This window comes from Styela clava, chromosome 1 (genome assembly GCF_964204865.1).
Source record: "Styela clava chromosome 1, kaStyClav1.hap1.2, whole genome shotgun sequence".
Lineage (NCBI taxonomy): Eukaryota > Metazoa > Chordata > Ascidiacea > Stolidobranchia > Styelidae > Styela > Styela clava.
In genome coordinates, this window is record NC_135250.1 from 22946619 (window position 1) to 22968006 (window position 21388).

General features: G+C 34.6%; 2 protein-coding genes and 1 long non-coding RNA gene across 3 annotated transcripts; 1 reads left to right on the forward strand and 2 right to left on the reverse strand.

Moving 5' to 3' along the window:
• Window positions 1-1780: 1780 nt before the first annotated feature.
• On the forward strand, window positions 1781-8159 carry LOC120342663 (dopamine beta-hydroxylase-like). Its single transcript, XM_078112115.1, has 10 exons — window positions 1781-1960; window positions 2218-3576; window positions 4526-4719; window positions 4793-4982; window positions 5370-5710; window positions 5848-5973; window positions 6226-6495; window positions 6572-6754; window positions 7260-7447; window positions 7853-8159. Exons 2-10 carry the CDS (start codon window positions 3453-3455, stop codon window positions 8037-8039), a joined length of 1803 nt encoding a protein of 600 aa, XP_077968241.1. The 5' UTR covers window positions 1781-1960; window positions 2218-3452; the 3' UTR covers window positions 8040-8159.
• Window positions 8160-9702: 1543 nt separating this feature from the next.
• On the reverse strand, window positions 9703-13987 carry LOC120342946 (uncharacterized). Its single transcript, XM_039412007.2, has 3 exons — window positions 13828-13987; window positions 13413-13510; window positions 9703-12283 (listed from the first exon to the last, which is right to left on the reverse strand). The coding sequence occupies exons 1-3, from the start codon at window positions 13840-13842 to the stop codon at window positions 11986-11988; spliced, it is 411 nt and encodes a 136-aa protein (XP_039267941.1). The 5' UTR covers window positions 13843-13987; the 3' UTR covers window positions 9703-11985.
• A 368-nt stretch (window positions 13988-14355) lies between these two features.
• LOC144425903 (uncharacterized) lies at window positions 14356-16180 on the reverse strand. The gene is made up of 2 exons (XR_013477716.1): window positions 15473-16180; window positions 14356-15139 (listed from the first exon to the last, which is right to left on the reverse strand). It is a non-coding gene; the product is annotated as an uncharacterized LOC144425903 (long non-coding RNA).
• Between the last annotated feature and the right edge of the window lie 5208 nt (window positions 16181-21388).

Here is a 21388-nt window from a genome sequence, read left to right on the forward strand (position 1 = left end):
GTATAAACACCAATCAAACTTTTTTGAACATCACATCAATTTGCGCGCTCTATGGGTTCTTCATAGATAACACTCTAGTAACTACCTTTGCGGCGTCTGCAAAATTTCTGGACATCATTTTGACGACGCCTATTTCTTCCGCCGACGCAGAGCGAACATTCAGCACGCTGAAGCGTATTAAAACGTATCTCAGAAACACAATGAAGCAAGATAGATTAAATTCCTTGGCTGTTTTATCCATTCACAGAGACGTTATTTTTGGGATGCATGACTTTAATCAGCGCGTTATTGAGCATTTTGCTTCCAAGAAACCGCGGCGTGTTGCATATATGTTCAAGCAGTAGAAGTCTAGCAGCATATATATCTATGAGTGAGCGACGCATGTCCTTATCTTTGCATTAACTTTCCTTTCTTCATAGTAACGTTTTAAACCTTATTTTAGGTTTTGTCTGCTTTCCCGAAGTTTCTATTAATATGTCATTGTATTTATCTGGGTAAATATTGCCTTTCCTTTTGAAAGGGGTTTCAAAATAAACCATGTCTATATTTATTAATCCCTTGACTTGGACCGGTTTCAAAGACACTTTCTTATCGTTAAAAATTGTCGGTTTTGCCGATTGGTTGTTACCGATGGAATGGTTTTTATACTCATAAAATGATGGGAGAATTTACAGCGCTCATCTTGTCCCCGTAGATGGGGGTGACTTGGTCCCGCAGTAGCTTGCCCCGGTTGTCAAAATGACCACGCGCCGCCACTGATATTTATGTTTATATATATATATACCATTATGCTGACCCCTTATTCGATGCTGTGTCAACATCCGAATTTGTAGGTGACCGTACATTTGAACCCATGTACATTTGAACCCATGCGTATATCCACGGGTTCAATCTATATGCGGGTGCTAAAACCCATGGGTTAGGGTTAGTATGGGTTTAACTATCCGTGAAACAAAAAAAAATTCTATAGGTGCAATAGCATACAGGTGCAATTGTCATGGGTTCAAATGTACGTGGGTTCAAATGTAATGGAACCGAATTTGTATTATAGGATTCCGACGACCCAATTACTCGTGCTCGGGAAAACATATCTTCATAGATGATCTCTTGCTTTTATTCGACCGTTGGGTGGAGGCCTGCTATTTAAAGTTTTGAGTTGCCGTTTTCAATGAATAGCTAATCCGGAATTTTGGGTCTTCTGACTTATTTACACACAGTAGTAAAAACAAACCGTGACAATGCGTCCAACCACGAATCGTGGAAACTTACCGAGGAATACCAGTATGTATTCCACCATATTACAAATTCTTTTACATGATCAAGCTAAATCAATGGCGAAGCAGTTCAACAAATAAAAGCCTGAATGGTAAAGGTGCTAAGAATAAAAGTGACGTATTTTTTGCTCGAATGGCCTTATACGCCAGGCAAAGGAATACCAGGTTCACTAGCCCGAGGGTTAGTTGGTAGAAGAATACTGCTTCCAAAATCAGAATCTCTTCTTCTTACGAATATCAGTTCATATTTAAACACGAGTAATAACAAAACGACTCATTAAAATATTCGAAACAATTCACTTGACCTCCATACATCAATGCGCATGTAGGATACATTGTTAATTAAAACATTGTCGTACTGTTTTTCAGTAAAAAGACCATGTGACTTACCGGGATTATTGAAATCGTCACAGGTGGAAAAAATGTGGATTAACAGTAGCATTTTAGCAGTCTGGGAAGAAGAGGCACTCAAATATTTATTGATTGTTTTTTTTTAATATCGTAGAAACGTAGAGAATATTTTTAGAACTAACGCTGCACCGTCTGTACCGGAAACTATTCGGAGCTAATAGAAGAGAAGCAAATTTTGGCTATTTTTTAGTGTTTTCCAAATTTCATATACCGTATTTCCCGGCTAATAAGTCGCTTTTCTAGACCCAATTTTGGGGGGTCGTCTTATTGGACAGGTAAGCTTAAAACATGATTCATGTAAACCTTATATTTAGTTTGATATTTTTTATTATGTAGCCTACTCGATGACGCCAAGGGGTCTCCAATTATAATATTTAATTGACTTTGTACTGTCAGCTGTTATTTGTCATATTCTTTTTTAAAACTCCCTTGTAGTCATAACTGGCTGCCTATTCACGCCCGCCGTTATCGGTACTTTAATAAGAAACACGGCCACCGAAATAAAGTGATTTATGACCCTTCTGTTTTGCAGATTCGACGGGAAACGACACAGACATGAAACACAGCTGTTAACAAATCAATGAACGGTCAGTGTACTCCTTATCACACCTTAATTCAGAGGTTATTTCAAAGTTCGGGTTAATAGGTTGTTCAAAATCATTGCCGCTTTCTAACCTAAAATTACCGCTTTATTGTTGATGAATTATTAATTCTGTGTAACATATAAAATTATATGTTATTCAAAATGATTGCCGCTTCTTAACTCAAAATTACCGCTTTATATTTAAGAATAGTTTATTCTGGGAGTATGATTCTACCAAATAAACATGATCTGGTTCTAACCATATGAAATGATTAGCGCATAATAGTGTTTAGCTGAACACCAGAGAAGCAAGTTTTTTACCCCGTAATATTGGGCGGCTATATGGAAAAACCCTCTTTTCAAGTGCTGAAAAGTGAAATTAGACATCGTCTTATTTGCCAGGTAGACTTATTAGCCGGGAAATACGGTATATATCAGAAAGAGTTGGCTTTAACTTTATTAGCATTGCAGTTTGAAGATCATTTCATATAATCGGAGCAAAATTGAATGATAATTCAATCTAGAAGGAAATAAATATAATGTGAATTTCACCAGTATTTTGGCATAACGCCAAGGGACGGGGGTACTTTCTAGCCTCAATGGTTATTAGGCCTACATAGAGGCAAATATCGGCAGGACCAAATTTAGTTTTGTCAGATAGGGAAAACATTCCAATGACTTGCCATGATTTGTCGCAGGTACTGTGACTAATTAGATATGTTTTTCTTCTTTATGAACCATTGCAGCGAGTGATGCTAAAAATAGATAGCCTATCATAAGAAATTAAGTGCTGTTTGACGTTATTTGTACCATTCACTCTGACCATCTGGTAAACGACGAAGAAGTGTCTGTGACACAGTTATTTATTTACACCTATTTATCTAATTTGTATCGAAATTTACAGGTATAAAATAATACCAAGTATCTGTAAATTGCAGAATAAGACAGACGCATCAGAAATGCTAATATTTATATTTCAGTACAAACCGACAAATTGTGCCTGTTCTGTTCTGGTTACTCAAAAATGTTCAAGGTTGATACCTCAAACTGGATATTAGTTACCATAAATCTACGTATTTACCAACTAATATAGGATATTCAGTGTGTATCATATATAACTCCTGTTCACTTTCTCTTATTCGTGTGCACAATATATATTCTATGCAGATTGAAAGTTTTGAAATATGTCTAATTTTTTAAACCCGGAAGCTTGTAAAATATTTTCAATATTTCTTTTTTGTATTTTTGCAAATATTGTTGAGTCTGGAGCTACAAAAGGACAATATGAAGTCTTGCTGTACAGACAAAGTAAGTCCTTAATCTGGTGAAACTTGACATATCATGATATGTAGTGCAAATCTATTGATATATACATATAGAGGCAATTTGGTTGTTCCAATTTGCTGCTAGAATCGAAGCATTTTCGAAAAAATACGTAGATCATCTCATATGCCAGTATATGAAATTACTTATGTGCGCTGCGCAGTTTTGTTTTCCATGTGACTTGTATACATTTATCCAGATATGTCTTTTTGTAAATTTATCCTCGAGTTGTTTTTCTTTTTTTATTCTAATATATGATTTTAGTAAAGTTGCGTTTGATGCGAAGTTTTTCAATAATTGAAAAGTCAAAATATGTTCACCATAACGACTATTGCATAGTCAATGTTTGTAGCAAATGTAGTTATTTTTTACACTGAACCAATAACAGCGCTTTAGGTGTTGCTGCTTGAAGACCTAACAAGGTCCCTCGCGACTCCTGTGCACAACTAACATTATTGGACACGTAGTGGACATAACGATCGTTTCAATATTATGTTGTTGTTGTTCTTGTTGTTCTTGTTGTTGTTCTTGTTCTTTGACACGTTTTTAAAAAGTCGCTTTTCTCTTCGAATACTGGACCAATTGCTTTGAAATTTTCAGTGGTTGAAGATAAAATTTTTCTCCAGAAGGCTATTACTTTTTTTTTCGCTATGACGTCATCAAAATTATTGCCATTGGGTGGCGCTACGTGTCCATATATTTGAGCATAGCTCTCTTGTTATTATATTTATTTCCTGTACCAATTTTTTGTGCACTGGTTGTTTTTTGTGACGACGAGTAAATGATTGATTGATTTAGCAAACTGCAAGTCGCAGCGTGGTTTCATTTTTGCGCGAACGTTGACTTATAGCTTGTTAAAATGCTTCAAAAAAAGTAGTTATTGACAGGTCTGGTACAGCATTTATCGTGAAGCTAATTCTAGGTCTAATTTTAGGTGATTTGTCGGTTACATTATTTTGGGATCTTGACTATTTGCATGAGAAGATTAATTTTTCTTTGCAATTGAGTGGAAATATATTTGATCAAAACTCCGAGCGTTTGGTTGGGTTTGGAATGTCCGATGGGGGCGCAGTCACAAATGCTGATTTTGTTATGATAAAGTATACAGAGGACGGAGTTTCGATTCAGGTAATTCTACGTTCACAGCTTATAATTTTGTTTGAAAAATAGCTTACTTACATTTGCATATTTTTAAACGCAGGATTCGTGGTCTGATAACAATGGCTTGATTCACGAGGATAATGCACAAGACTATTTTTTAACCGAATATGATGTCACTGCAGACCTAATTACTATAGACTTCTGGAGATATTTCCAGACATTTGACGAACACGACTACCAGCTGGATAATGGAACAACACATTTAATTTGTTTAATTGAATCAAGTACAGGTTAGCTGTGTAACAAGATAAAACGGCCAACGTGAAGTGTGTTTTGAAATTATTTTTTATATTTCATGTCTACGCAAACGAATGAGATTTGACGTATGCGACGTTATCTTATGACATTGCTAATGTAAAAGTGTGAAATGAACGTCTACCTGCGCACTTGTCGGTTACTGTGACTACCTGCGTTGACAGCCAGAATAGCGCCAGGCAATTTGTTTTTGCCCAACTAGAAGTCATTGCGCGAGGTAAAACCAAGCAGCGGTTTGGTAACTGCAATTTCATTCATTCGGAAACAAGATTGCTTTATGAATCTCAATATAAACATATTTTACCGTGATTCAGACTATTTAAATGAGATATACTCGTGAACTAATTTACAATTGCTTTCAGGTGACGGCACAGGTCCACCAGCAGACAACGAAATTTTACCCGACCTTTTGGAATTTTTACTTAAGTTGGCCTACAAAATCAATGCACGCAAAATGAAATCGAAATTTGTCGAAGCCCAGCTTCTGAAACCACAAATTCCAGGCTCCTACTTTCGTAACAAAGATGACGGAGAAATACTCAATTTCAGCATTTTACAATCAAACCTAACTATACCCGCTGAGGAGACAACCTATTGGTGGTCAATTCATATGTTGCCAGATTCAATAACAGAGAAAGTTCATGGAATTGGGTTTGGTGGAGATATTCCTGAAGATAGTATCAATTTAATTCATCATATCATGGTAAGTTCAATATATGAATATATTACGTTACAACGCTGCACCTGCAATTGAGCCCAGACAAAATAGCCATCAGTGCATGCTGGGACGAAGTTTTATGTCTGGTGAAAAATTATGCTTGTACTACTTTTTTACTTCAGGTTTTTTCTTGTGATGCTAAAGATGGAAATGTTACGGAATACAGCGGACCTTCTACAGCTATCAACATACCTGATGATGTCAAAAGGTGCGACCACGTGATGGCAGCTTGGGCCAAAGGAGCTGATGTATGTCAATAGAAAGATGTTTAATAATTTTATTTTTGATAAATATATATATGTATCAAAAATGGATGTGTGTTTTATGTAACAACGATTATACTGGTATGCCATAATAGATAATGCCAATATAAATAGTGTTGTTCAGATAGTGTTTCTCGTCAAAATAATTAGGATGAAACTTTTGCACTTACCCTTTTCTATGTTTTGTTCTGGATTGATTTTTGCTAAAATAATACTGAATTCGCAACGGAATTACAGATCATATGGTATCCGAAAGAAGCAGGGATACCTTTAGGAGAACCTAGACAATCAAGATTCGTCAGATTAGAAGTTCACTACAACAACCCTGCAAGAATAAAAGGCGTCGTTGATAATTCTGGGATCAAATTTTTCTACACAAAAAACTTGAGAGAATATGATTCGGGAATCCTCGAAGTTGGAGTAACATATAACGACAACCTTGCGATACCCCCTGGTCGCAAAGATTTTACTCTGTCGGGGATATGTCCTCAGCAATGCACTTCTGAGGTATATGAATATATTTTTAATTCATGTTAACCAATGCTTTGTCATTGATAAATAACAGTATCTTTGAAATTATCAGGGAATATCACAAGGTGGGATAAATATCTTTGCATCGCAATTACATACACATTTGGCCGGTAGAAAAGTATGGGTATCACATGTCAGGAATGGCAAACGACTGTCAGAAATAAACAGAGACGATCATTATTCAACTTTCTTTGAAGAAATAAGATATGTTTATCCTTCAATCAAAGTTATGTCTGTAAGTAGCTTAACGAGGCAAGTAGAACAAATAAGTATTTCAAAATTTTGAATTCGACTCCAATGAAAACTTCCCAAACTTCGACTCCACAGCCTGGTTTATACCCCACAATGGATACACCATGCAGAGTTTCTCTCATTTTTGTGTGAGTATAAATGGTGCTGTAGTTCGTTACATATCCAATTTATATATTTCATCTTGAGAGTCTTATTCAAATATATTATTTACATAACAATATTCTCGGCTTGGCATTGGAATGAAACACGGCCTGATTTTAATAAAAGTCGTTTCTCCGTGAAATGGTCTATCTGTATGTTTTTCATATGATATATAAATATAAACATATTAATCAATTTGTCGAGGAACATGTGTTCTTGCAAGCCGCATGACTTGCACAGTTATAAGGCTCTGTGCTTTTCAACATAATTTTCCTGGCTTACAAAATCTGTTTATCCCCGTGTGATGTAATTGTATTTTATTCATATTTTATATTTTCCACCAATAGGGCGACTCTTTGGTAACATATTGTTCTTATGACACGTCAAATAAAGCGAATGTCACGTTTAGTGGATTAGGATTATTGGATGAAATGTGCGTCAGTTATCTTCATTATTTTCCGCTTACGTCGCTAGAGGTCTGCAAAAGTTCAACGTCAACACGGTCTCTGGCAAAGTTTTTCCTGTTAGAAAACTTGTAAGATATTTCTTTTCTATAGTTGCTTCAGTAAGAGAACTATTCAAATTTTTTATTTTATTTTTTATTGATGCTACTTCCAATATGTTCTGTTTTAATATTCTTTTAATCTACTGTTATGTTTCGAGTACTTTCGGTTTGGCTGAACGTCTTGGAAGGTAGGTTCCTGCGTCTTTTTATTTACGCTTTAGCCATTTATAACCAAATTATGATCAAACTATCGGCCGGATATTAACGAATTAATATTTTTCTAAATGAAGTATAAATTTGACATCGCGTTTATATTTCGATAATGTATCTGAAAATTTGTCCAGTGTGTGATGAGTAAAAAATTATGCCCCGATGAAAATTATTAATGGCATAAATGTTTTAAATACGTGAAAACGCCCAACCTTTTTTTTTTAGATTGAAGGGCGTTCCAGAGCACATCAGTCTAGGTAATTACCCAGCAAATTTTATTCAAATGAACTGGGACAACGCAACCTCTGACGAATTAGAGAGACTGTACGAAACAGCTCGACAAGACGTGGAATGCCTGCAGCACAATGGATCTCCATTTGAAGGAGAATGGCATGATGTAACCGTAAATTAATCTTTCACAATACACCGACTTCCAGCCTTCTTATTATAGACTAAAACGACTCTTTTGTCCTTTATTTGGAAATTATTCTAAATAACATAGCACAAATAAAATATACCTGGAATAAACGGAGTATTCGATTAAAATGTTTGCACCATGGATTCTAGGTACAGACGTGTTTGAGGTTGTTGCGTTGTGATCCTCACAACAGTAACGTGATGTAGTATTATCAACATCTAGCGGTGTTTGGTGTTTATTAATGTAAGATCAAAGGCGCTCCAGAAGTGTATGTACCAATATGGAGGTAAATAATTTTGTTCGCCTACATTACAGCAAGTTGTGTAAAAGGATGGAAGCCTATGTGCAGGGGGTATATTCACTTGGCTAAAATAGACAGTACCGAACTCGTAATCGAACTAAAATAAAGAAAATCAGAACAAAATTATGGCCTAACCCTAACCTGGTACGAACACTGCGGGAGTACCAAATCAAATACTTGAAATGAGTTTTTGTCCCAAAGTATTCTTTTGATAAGATATACCATGTGCAATGGACGAAATTCGGTATGATAGCATGATCTTGCGTGCCCAGTAGTTTTCTTCGAATTCTACATGCCTGGACGCGAATACCTCAACACTGCCAAATTTTTTAATCTCTTTTTGAATATTCCAGAATAATTTTTTATAAACCGATTCCACGGAAGTTTTTCTTCACAAGTTATGGTTGATTGATGCGAGACATCACGGGTGACTGAAATGCCCGGGTCACGTACCTGCATATTAGCAGCACGCATCCGAACGTGCCAAATCATTACGAACGTGCCATTATCATAGCAGCGAGCCGTCATTTTTAGGCAATTTACAGCAATTTAATTTCCCCATCATACATAGTTAAATATGGTAAGGTACAGTAATTATTGAAAACGACATAGTATAATTACACTCATTATTTACAATATATATTTTCACACTCAAGCAACTATCAAAGTCCTGCGATATCTTAAAATTTCCTTTCCGTTTTGTAAATTAATTAAGGTGTCGTAAGATATATAGCATTCTCATGTCTCACATTTTGCTACATTCTATAATACAAGATGTAATATTAGATTTTGGTATTGGATAATATTTTAGTTTATGAGATTGATCAAAACATTCCCAACATCGATTTTCTTCTCCATTGAGCCGTTTTAGTTATCGTCACGCAAATGATTCATAATTTACGTCAATGTGCTCATAATTATGACGAAATTGTTTGAGAGTTTGGGCAGTGTTTTGTTTCACCATTGATGACTACAATTGTCATATTTATGGAAACACACAGTCGTTATTAGTGTCTGTAGATAATAAAGTATACATTTATGCAAATCTCTGGAGTCTCGATAGTGACGAATGTTTGTGATCAATCCATTTCTGGGGGCTGCTTTTGAATTTCACACAGTCTATAAAAAATTGACTACTACGTGATCATGACGTAAGCAATGTATTGTTTGTATTTTCACCCCAATGCTATTTGATTCAGATATTCATTTTCATCGTGCAAGAATCGATTTAAAGCAATTAACACATGTATATACATATAATAAATAAATAAATAAATGGGAATTCAATCAGCATATACAGCGAAGAAACAACTTTATCGGAAATTAACTTAAAATACACAATCATGAAAAGAACAATAGATTATTAGTGATCGAGATCAGTGTGGTAGCAGTTTTACTCTTTGTTTACTAGTATTTTACCTAGAAATCGAAAAACTGCCTCGATTTTCTTTTCCTTTACAACTATATTATTGTGCACCGAACGGGTTAAAATTGGAAACTACAAACCAAATAAATACAGAAAAGAACATTTTGGGGTCAAAAAACCCACCGGCAGCAGGCATTATATATTTAGACTGCTAGGTCTTTATATCCATGTTTTAGACATGGCACGTAGCTCCAGATGTAATGTTTTGATAACATGCCCAACTTTCTCACCCTTTATAGAATGTGGGGAATTCCAGATTAAATGCTGACGACACTATTTTTTCAGGAGCCCCATACATTATAATACGGTATGTTACTTTAACGAGAGAATCGGGTAAATCAAGAAATACGTATATATTTAAAAATATATATGAAGGATATTTACTTTCGACTCATTTGATTTTCCCGGCGTATGCGAAATTCCCCCAAAAGTTTTTTTTATTTAGACACGCTATAAACCTGAAGCTCGTTGAATAAAGTAAACATAAATTGTATTGAAACGAGAATTTGCTGTCGCCATTAATAGATTGTTGATTCATTGCAACGTGATATTTTTGAAGAAAGCCCAATTTTGAGCGGGATGGAAAAATAATAATAAGCTGTAACTAATAAGCTGCTTTGCATGCTAAAATGAATTCGAGAACATAATAACCATTCGGATATCTACAAAGCGGCGGGTATGGCGAGGGCTGAAGCTGCCCACCACAATTTTAATGCCGTCACCAATGAATTGTTTTCATCACTATCAAATTACTCTTAACTTAGACAAGCGTGGGCGATCCTGTCGACCCACGCTTTAATTTTTCTCAGTCATGTGAATATTTGCGTCGTAGCATCATTCTTCAAGGTATGCTTTGTTAAATTGATTTGGTCTAAATTTTTTGCTGAAAGTGGTGACTTGGATTCGAGTTTCACGTCGACCGATATCCCCACCTTTCTGTCACAACATTAAATCTAAATGTTGTTGTTAGAAGTTTTTTTTTTAATAGATTTACCACCGCAAACTATTTTGAGAAATGCCACATTGAAACACAAGTGAGTAAACTCATCCAAATGTTATCCCTGTCGATGAGCTAATTTCTCCTCAAATCCATTCTTCAAGAAATTTATCGTATATAAATAAATACTATATTGAAAGTTTAATAAATAAAAAAGCATAAAAATAGCAATTATCACAGGTAAAATAATTCGAAAATTTGATATCAATCCAGGCTTAATGAAAACACAAATGACAAAAATTTTGAAGAGAATGTTTTTAAAACTTAGAATCTTATGTGCATACATTATAAATAGAATTTGATATTTATATTTGAGCTGATACAAAAAAAAATCGTTGCTCCAAACTGACATCGGAATATCTGCAAGAAAATTATTACCCTTTCCAGGGATATAAAAGCATGTGTTGATAATGAGAACAGGCAAAGTCTTCTAATAAATACCACAATCCCAAATGAAATAGGGTACAACTCATTTAGTCTCGATAGAATTTGAAGAACCTATCTCACGTTACATGACAACGGATACTGAATCAAACTGGGTCAAAGTCTAAAAAAATTGCACAATAGTTGAAACAAGGTAAAGAGTTAAAATTGAGTGAATAACCAAATGTTTTTTCTATTTACAGATCTTGGTTGTTTACGGTTGTTTCCACAACAATATCACATTTCTGAGGTCAATTGCATGTAATGAAAGCCTGTGTACGTGCGCATTTAACCCCGATTATTTTTTCAAATAATTTGAACTTTTTGCAAGTGGTGGTATTGCTGAGTCACTGTAACATGCTTGTAACGTTACATAGCATGTAACGACATAGCTGGCATTCTAATATCCATCTAACCATATTGGGGTTTGGAAACTTTTGTTTCCAGATTTGCTAACTGAAGCGTGAGTGGATAGGCTCTGAAATGACATGTCCGAATCGCACGACAATCCCGTCCAATTCATTTACAGTCGACGATAAATTTATACCATGCATAAATATCAATATTTGAAAGTGATTCCACCTTTACTTATCTGGCATCGGTCTCTGTACAGTTCAACAAAACGAGAGTGTAATACTAATTTCTTGGGCGAATGCCGTACAACGACCGATCAGACTTAGGGATGGGGTAAGTACCTAGAACTGTGAGAAGTAAGAAGACTTGTTAATACAGCCAGTTTAACGGGTTGGCTCATCCGATCGACATTGAACAGAATGGGAAATTCTCGAACTCTTCATGCAAATGCATTGTTGTCGTCAACGTAGGCATCAGGCACGCATTTGCAGGCAACCGTGACATACGCACGTTCGCGTTTTCCCGTAGTTCTGTTAAGATAAATTTTCCATTTCTTGATAGGCATTATTGTATAATTGTCCAACGCGTGCATAGTCAATGGATTAATACAGGATCCTCGCCGACATTCTACAGACCAATAGAAATTCGGGTCCATATTTTTACAGTTGTATAAATGTACGGTCCACGGAGACACGTTGTCGTTAACGGCACGATCAAAAGCTCGATCCCGTTGACACCTACAAAATAATAATTTTTTTTTAATGTAGAAAACGAAAGATTCAACTTAAATTTGTAAGCAAAATGCCCCATATATATATGGACAATTCTAAATATGAACCACATACCCCGGGAGTGTATGGAAGCCTGAATAGATAAAAGATTGAGTTACGGAGAAACGACGTTCACAGAGGAGAATTGACAAACGGAACACGTGTATTATTGTCGATAGTTAATAACAATACAAAATGCTCACACGTAGGATTTAACTCGAGTTCGCTGTCTGATGGCTATAATACACATGTGTATACCATGCTATTTCGAAACTTGAGTGGAATATTGAATAGGTTTTGAAATACAAAATAACTAGGTACGCAGTATCGATGGACGACTATTTTTGAGAAATGTACAACAGGTCAGTACCGGGCAAAAGCATTCATTGAGTGGAAATTTACCTACAACACAGGATAAAAATATTTCTTTGATCATATATACATTGGTATGTGACCTTAGTATGTTTAATAGGCTTGAAGTCAGTTTGAGCGACTGTAACCCTGATGTGCTCTATTTAAAAATCAGATTAAAAGTCAGCATTGGCCTAGACAAAGCCAAACAAAAATCCGACATCATTTCTCTTTCATCTATTTCAAAAGTATTGCAACATGTATTCACGAATGACAATTTCATATCCAACTTCAAATATTTGTGTATCATAAAACAAATAATATTCTTTAGAATAGTAAAAACTATAATTTGTTTTATTTGCAATTCTTGGGAATTCATTCAATTTCTTGCTCTTTGGTATAAAGTTTGTCCCGATAACTTTCCATCGGGGACCAATGTCCTCTAAAAAAAAATTACCAGACGTTCTGATAATGTTTATGAATTTATATCTCTCTCATAAAATCACAGTGATGACAGAATTAAAAAAAACGACCACCCGCTCGTTCATAATTTTCTAGAAAGTTTGCGAATGATTTGAGTGGTTTTCCGTGATCGAAGCATAGTTTTGCAATTTGCATCGATTCCATATATGGGATACCTACGAGAGTCAGATTTCCCTAAGTTTTTGCCCTTGAACTTTAGCATTAATTGATGGCCCAAGTACGAGGTAATGAGGGTGTGAGACGAAACAAAAGTAGAACTCACTGCTTTAATTCGGATATTGAAACCATTCCTCCTCTTATTAACGCAGGTAGACAAATTAAAATAATTGGTAAACAGATATTTGTTCGCCAGAAAATGACCTGAAATAATGAAAAAAAGTTTAATCAGTGACAGTTAACACGTTTGTCTAACGAATTGTGAATTGCGGATTCTAGATTTCGATTACATGCTTCGGACAAGCAGTAAGTAAGTCATCAGCTTCAGTTGAAACCGCACGAATAATGGTTCATGAAGACCCCTAACCACCAATGTATTATTCAGGAATGAGTTAGTCAGTACCTTACTGAAAAATATTACAGATACAAAACTACCATGAAATACTTGAATCGCGAAATTGTACAATCAATAGAGTATAGTATACGGGGTAATTAAAATTTTTTAGTAATAAAACTCTTACCTGCCGGCGCTTCATATTCGAAACGCCAAAAGTCGATGCGCCTGAACCTCGCTGATATGTCTGAAGTCTTTCGTTCAATCGATTAGATGGATGAGAGTATAGAAGCGACCGCCAACCCAACCAAAACACCAATGAGCTCTTATGACAAAGGAGCTTACTTTTGTAAGTGAGCGACGTAAGTGATGTAATAGTATTGGGTTACCCCTAATTTATACGACTCGTTTTTCGATGGTGATGCAAGAGAGCACATGATTAGACGAATACTTATTGAATACAATTGAATTAAACTTCCAAAAAATGCAAGAAACTACATTCTAAATATAAAAGACTAATCCGGCGCCCGATATAGCAAAGGGATAATTTTAGCCCATTGTTTCAAGTACTAAATTATACTCGTCTATTTTTAGTATTCCCCAAATAGCTTCTATTGCGAAGTTTTCCGTTAGAATTAGTTTGTGAAAACTATCGTATGACAATGCTCTGTTTCCCAGACAAATTTAGGAAATAATGAATCACACTCAACAACTATTAATTTTATATAAATTTAATATGTGCACGCTGATAGATATAAATATGTATAAAATAAAACATATTTCAATTATATTATTAAGCTAAAAAGCAATATATGATTTTTGTAAGATAGAGATAGCAAATATAGGAATATATGAAAGATAAAATAATTTTAATAAACAAAAAAGCAAATAGCACGTGAAATAAAACAATTGAATGAAAAATCCCATTGAAGGTGAAAGTGCACAAATTCCTATTAAAATGATGACGTTTTTAGGTGCGTGCTAAATTTAACATAATTTTCAGTTATTTAGCTAATAAATGAATAGACAATTTTATTGAACTTATTGAATATATTATACAGGTAATTACGATACCTACACTTATACAACATTTTGTATGATTGCCTATAATATTTGCACAATAAATATTGCAAGTGTTGGAATATGGCTGTTGCTACCTAAAACAGGGTAAAATTTCCACGATGTCTTTGTTGCATTTTAAGGTTTAGTCCAGCCTACGAACATTTGCGTTGGGAACACATTTGCACGCAATATTCACGTATACATATATTGTTTTTCCAGTATGACCTAACTTAATTTTTTTAAGTTTTCGTACAGGCAGAATCGTATATCCGCGTAGAATCTGAGATGTTCGGCTGTTAATGCAATGTCCACCATGAGTTTTTCGACACTCTACTGATTTTAAATATTCCGGAAAAGTGTGTCGACATTTATATGTGTATTCTACCCACGGAGAAACGCTATCGTTGAAGTCAATTCCGCCGAATACCCGTCTGCATCTGCCAAGCAAACATATCAGAATATTATTATTTTTTGTTAAAAGCACGACGAATCCAATAAAGTTAGAAAATTGGTTATAGCAGTGTCAAATATTCGAATAAACACTAGTTCATACTATAAAACTTTTACCTACATCTTACACTTTCTACAAAACAAATAATATCCTTTTTGACACATGAAATAATTTTAACGATCCGTTCAGACTCAATTTTTACTTACGCCATAATAATATTGTACCAAATACGCTTCAAATTTTTCTATTCAATCAATATTAACATTATCAAGAATTTACTAAGGCTTTAAACGCCCATAACAAAAAAAATAATACTCACATTTTCAACTGCGATATATGAGGTAACGATAGTGTTTCTTGCGACAACAGTAAAAAGAGAAGCAATGAAACAATTATACTATTCTGCATCGCTATTACAATCTATACTTCTATATCAACTTGTACAAGAAAATACAAATATTATTTGTTACATTTCATATTCAGTATTGATCGTTGCCCGCTAGTAAACCTTGATAAAACATTGTCTACTGGAATTTATGATGAAGCTTCACGAGACGCTTAAAATTGACATTGTAAAAATTTAATTTTCAATTTGATGCAGTTATTGACAAGAAAACAAATACATATATATTTAACAATATTGCGTGAAAGAATTTTGTATTCCTTCATATTGTGTAGTCTAATCAATACCTCCAAATCCATACAAATATTTTACAAATGTTGCATCAGGTTTTCTAAAAAATTTTCTTAGGAAATTGTAAGCAAAGCATGTCTTGAGGTTGCTTGTATTATTATATGGAATGAATTATTGCATCTCTACATATCAATGAATAAATCCCCGTTACAAATATGGCTTCGTTTTTTAACACTCCCTCCCCAAAATACTAATTTATGACCATCGCAGGGTCTCTTAAATCTGAGACATTCGACGACTTTCACGAAGTCGCAACACTTGTCATATCAGTTCGGCGTGTATTGCAGCGTTTACAGATATAACTGCTGTAAAAATCGACTTGAAAGGCAGATGTACATGAATGTTACCCATTGATCGAAGCACCAAGACACACCGATCTGAATTTATGCGCATCTCTTTATACATTCAGTTACTCAAATATTAATTTTGAGGGGAAATTGGAACATATTTTTGTAGCAAACAAGGCCTTTTGTGTCTGCCGTAAATTACATTTTTCTTTTGTTATAAAATTCCTTGTATTGAGCGGGACTTCACCTCATAGTTCATCATAAAAAAATAACTATTTTACTAATATTTCCAAGTACTTCAGCCACTTGGTAAAATGAATTATTTTTATATACTGACAAGGGGAATGGTACGTGTATATAACCAAATGATATTCGTAGATCAGTGAAAATGCCAAATTTTACAATGATTGTAACAATAGTCAGTGCGTGTAATATTATAACTTGTGACGTTTCGAAACAGATGACGTACATTTATTGTCTCGGATTCTATTCCGGGTATCAAGATTTTTTATTCTGTGATTATTTTTATACACAATCTCATTCTAGGGTGGGTTAAATATAAGGGAATTTAAATAAAACGGAATTTTGCTGAAGATATTATGGTCAACGATTAGAGTTAAATAAAGTTGAGGTGAATCATTGGACCTTAATTAGGGAAAGGAGCAGAAATTTTATTGTTGTATTCAAATCGCTAGACTGTGCAGAAACTCGTACGATCGTCAGGTTCGTTGTTAACAATGCATGAAACTGACGATCGTACGCCATCATAATAAGGTAATCCCCATTCTACACGTCCACGTGACGGAGGTTTCGGAAATTTATCCCATCACGGAAACGTGACGGCAGACGTAACAAATTTATAATGTATCGTAGCTTCAAATCTGAATAGCTGATTGAATCATTCACACCCGCATTCTCAATCACTTTTTTTCAAATCATATTGTACACTTCGTAACATTTGATAACAGAGAACTTAAAAATTGCGAACGTTTAGATCACAAAAAACCCACTCTAAGATTATATCACTCAAAAATTAACCTTAGATTGAAGTCAAAGGAGACTCTTTTATTATTTGTTCAGATCTTCTGGTAACTATGTGCCGAATTGTAAAATACGCCTCTCAGTAGATGTTTCAAATCATTGATTTTAAATTAAACGGTTTGACGTTGTTTACTGTTTTACACTTTTACTGACAAAATCTAGCATTTTCTGCAGTAGATCATTTATAATTCTCCCGTCATTTTATATTACTCTTCTCAATTCAAAGCTGAAATTCAAATTGTACTGCCAAATATTGAATGCCTTGTAATTACTTCAGTGTATGGCATATGAAGGGAAGATTGAACTATATTCAAATTTTAATAAAAAATTTAGTGTATAAAAGACATCATGTTTCGGTTAATACAATATATACCATAATTTGTATTCTCGTTTATGAATTTTAACCCTCTTCAAGCTTGCTTCATATTTGATCAGTGTCAATTTAACGGGTTATTCTTTTGAAGGTGTCACGGTTTTGATTTTGAATACATCCAATCTTTCGATCGGATTCGGTATTTTGTTGATTTACTTCACAGTCGTCGGACTGGTAAGGCCATTCTCGTCTTGCTATCAATAATTATCAAGGCTTTTACATCTGTACCAAAGTCTGGGTTGGATGATGTACATATCAAAATTCCTGACAACGACGGGATAATACTGTAAACATATACAATGATCATGTGATCATGGAATTCTTGGTCTTGTTATGGTGGATCGAACTCATGTCACGAACGTGCTTTTGATTAATTGATTGCAGTTTTATGTTTGTACTTTGCCATTTTGAACAAGAGCATTAGTTTGTTAACAAAGTGGAGTCCGGAAAAGTTTGATCATTATCAATATTGTTTTTTCATTTACGTAGATTTGTGGAAAAATTCGGTAGTTTAAATTAGTTCTGTTATCTATCTATCTGTATTTGAGTCATGTGAATAAAACAGGAATAGATTTTTATAAACCGCACTAGCAGTTGAAATATACAATACTTGTTCCTCTTCGGTTTTTCTCTGCCCTTATCCAATATGCAAATCTATCTTCTTCTTCTTAGTTTTTATGTTCATATTTTTGATTTTCGTTAAATTTGCATATAATACTGCAAACCTGATAATAGTTTTCATGCAAAGCGTATTTGCTAAACATAGTGCAAACCGCAGTCTACATTGTTTAAGTTAGGGCCATATAATTTCACGGTATATTAATACTAAATACCGCAACGCTTTACGCAGAAATCCAGCTTATGATAGTTTGCCACAAGAATGCGCTAGTGAGACGCTGAAATATCATGATCCAGTTTGGACAAAAAATAATTTTTAACGAAAGTGCAAAGAAATTGAGCAGTGACTTGAAATATAATTAAACTTTGCACTATGAATCACGGTGGATATAGTCAAACAAATAAATTTTACATAATGCTGAAAATTGAAGGGAATTATTATCCGGATGGTTTTTGTGCAGAATATTCATTGTAAGCACAAAAAAATATATATTTTGTTGACATGTTCAATCATAGCGCAAATGTATACACTCACTTATATCAGTTTGAAATCTCATCATATTTTATTATTATTTTTGTGAACGCCAGGAATAATTTTGCAGACGCAATAGCCTATGCCCTATAGCGCATGGTTTTGATATGGCATCTCGAATTTCAGCCCCATGTCGGCAGTTATACTTATTAGGTGCAGCTAATGAAGAAGACAATACCGAATTCAAAATAATTCTTGGATTTGTTGAACCACAGTTACATCAAGGGACTTACGAGCAGGGCTCTAGAGTCGAAGAAAACTTTCATTTGACTCCAAGCAAGTGAAAACACGGATTTGTGTACAAAAATTCCGACTAAGACGCCAGTTGACTATTCCACATAAAATAATTGACTCTGGCCCCAACCCTTGGTTGATTAAATTTTTCCACAAAATCTTAGCACATGGATACCTTTTTCAGTTAATGGTTATATTCGTCTGTTAACCTAATGCCCTTTGGTTTTGTTTAAAATGATTTACTCCAACTCACCACTTCCAAAAATTGCAAGTTTAGAAATCTCAAATCCGAGTTTCAAAATACAATTCTGTCCCATATTGTCAATAATGCTAAAGTTCAATTCAGTTCGGAGAACGAACGCCCTTAAATATTCCATAAAAATGTGATTTTAGCAGCAAAATAAATACAAAGTTAATCAAGGTACGGATTGAAAAGCTTTCCCTTGAATGTTGCGCAATAAAGTACCATTACGCATTGTTTCTGTTGAACCAGAACGTAACAATGCCGGGGAAAATTTCTTGGTAATTACGGCACTTTTAGGCCTACTATAAATATATTTTGAAGAATGCAGAAGTATATAACGTAATGAAAACCATTTAAGCAAAATCTTTAACGAAATTTCATGTTTTAACGAGTAAAACAAAACAGTTCGTAAATAAGGGGGGTGCACATTTCAGCGGTGAACGTTTTTAGCCTATTGGCCCAAAATTCAGATAAAAGAACTGAACGTTTTTCAGAAATGGAATTTCAAATTTACGTGATATCCTGATATAACAATATTAAATTTTTTGATGTGTTAGATTATTATCGTACATAAATAAACACCGCAAACTTTACCAAAATACATTTGTTGAGTTGTCTTTATCACTCCACTGTATTCAAATCTCTCTAAAACGGTTCTTTTAGGTCAATATCTTCTCACGAACCCATGGGTTAACTAACGCAAATTTTGAATTACATCATTTTGAAAACATGCAATAACATTTTCATTACATATAAATATATTCTTGGGAATTGTTATTTTTCCCGATTTTTCTTATTTGGAGAAGTTGCGCCACCAGGTGGATTTTTCGCTGATCTATTTCGTTGAGCGCGGCAACAAGTCAAAAAGGTGTATGCAACGAACACGGTATGTTTATGTGACGGCAGTTGACCTGAAACGATAAAAGTGTTTAGCAGGCATTGTGGGGTGTTTCAATAAACTCTGGAAAGCTATTTTTATGTTAGTCATAAACTTCAAGATAAGTCACTTCACTTGCGACACGCCATGCGCATAAACAATATAAAATTACCAAGCAGAAACTGAAACAGCTGAATTAAAGAATAAAAAAAGAACGATAAAAATACATTCAAGATTTTCAGAATGAATAAAAATAGTATTTTTTTCTAAAAATAAACGGGATATTCTAACTGTTCCAGCGCCAGCTAAATTTATGTAAACAGTGGTCATTTCCTTTCCATTTGCATAATTGTACGGACTTTTTGCGATGAAATTTATATTTACCTATACATCGTCTATGCAACTTATTCAAACAGTTTTATTCATTTTCGGAATTGGCAGAATACTTTTTTACTACTTTCGTTTGCTAAAATTGAAACCTCCAACAATCAATTGCATTTGCAATAATCGTTTAGGAGGAGATTTCAGGTTATTCATCATATAGAATATATATACGCAATATCGATCTCATATATCCAAGATCAGCTGATATCGAATTTGGGTTTGAGATGAGTCGATACTTTCATCACTGATAGTTCAATCAATTTCTGGCAACAGATATTGATGATAAAGTTTTGCTTTAATTTTCATTATTATGCTCCTATCAAAAACTCCATAATTTTTATCATTGGCAAGAAACGAAAAAATGATTATAACGCTACTGGGTGTGCTTGAATGTTTGACATATCGAATCTAAGCGACACTGTTAAGATCGTCGGTATTCCCAAACCAATATGATATATATCTTTACACTTTAAAATCACACGCAAAAAATAAACTGTTATTAGCGTATCAATCGCCGTCGTCATCGGTGTGCTCACTGCCAGACAGACTCGCTCGGACATATTACAGTACCATAGAAATAAAACGACGGAAGCAGCCGACGTGCTGCACGCTTCGCCGTAACGCTCTATTAGTTTAATAAACGTAGAAACACGATGTGTCACTGACTAAGCTTCATGTCCGCCTCCATTGAAACAGCCAATTGCAACACTTGTTGTTTTTACGAAACGCAAAAGCCATCCATCGCTAGATTACCACCGACAATGCAGGTAGCATGCGAAGACACCATTTGCTGTAAACAATACCAGCAGGAAATAGGAGTCGTGGCATAGACATAATTACTCTGAAACAGAATAACCTGTATTTAAGCTGAATTTTCCACGAAATTTATTTATTTGCAGTCTAACGGGCGATAAAATTTGTCGGCGGTGTACGATATACATTCAGAACAAC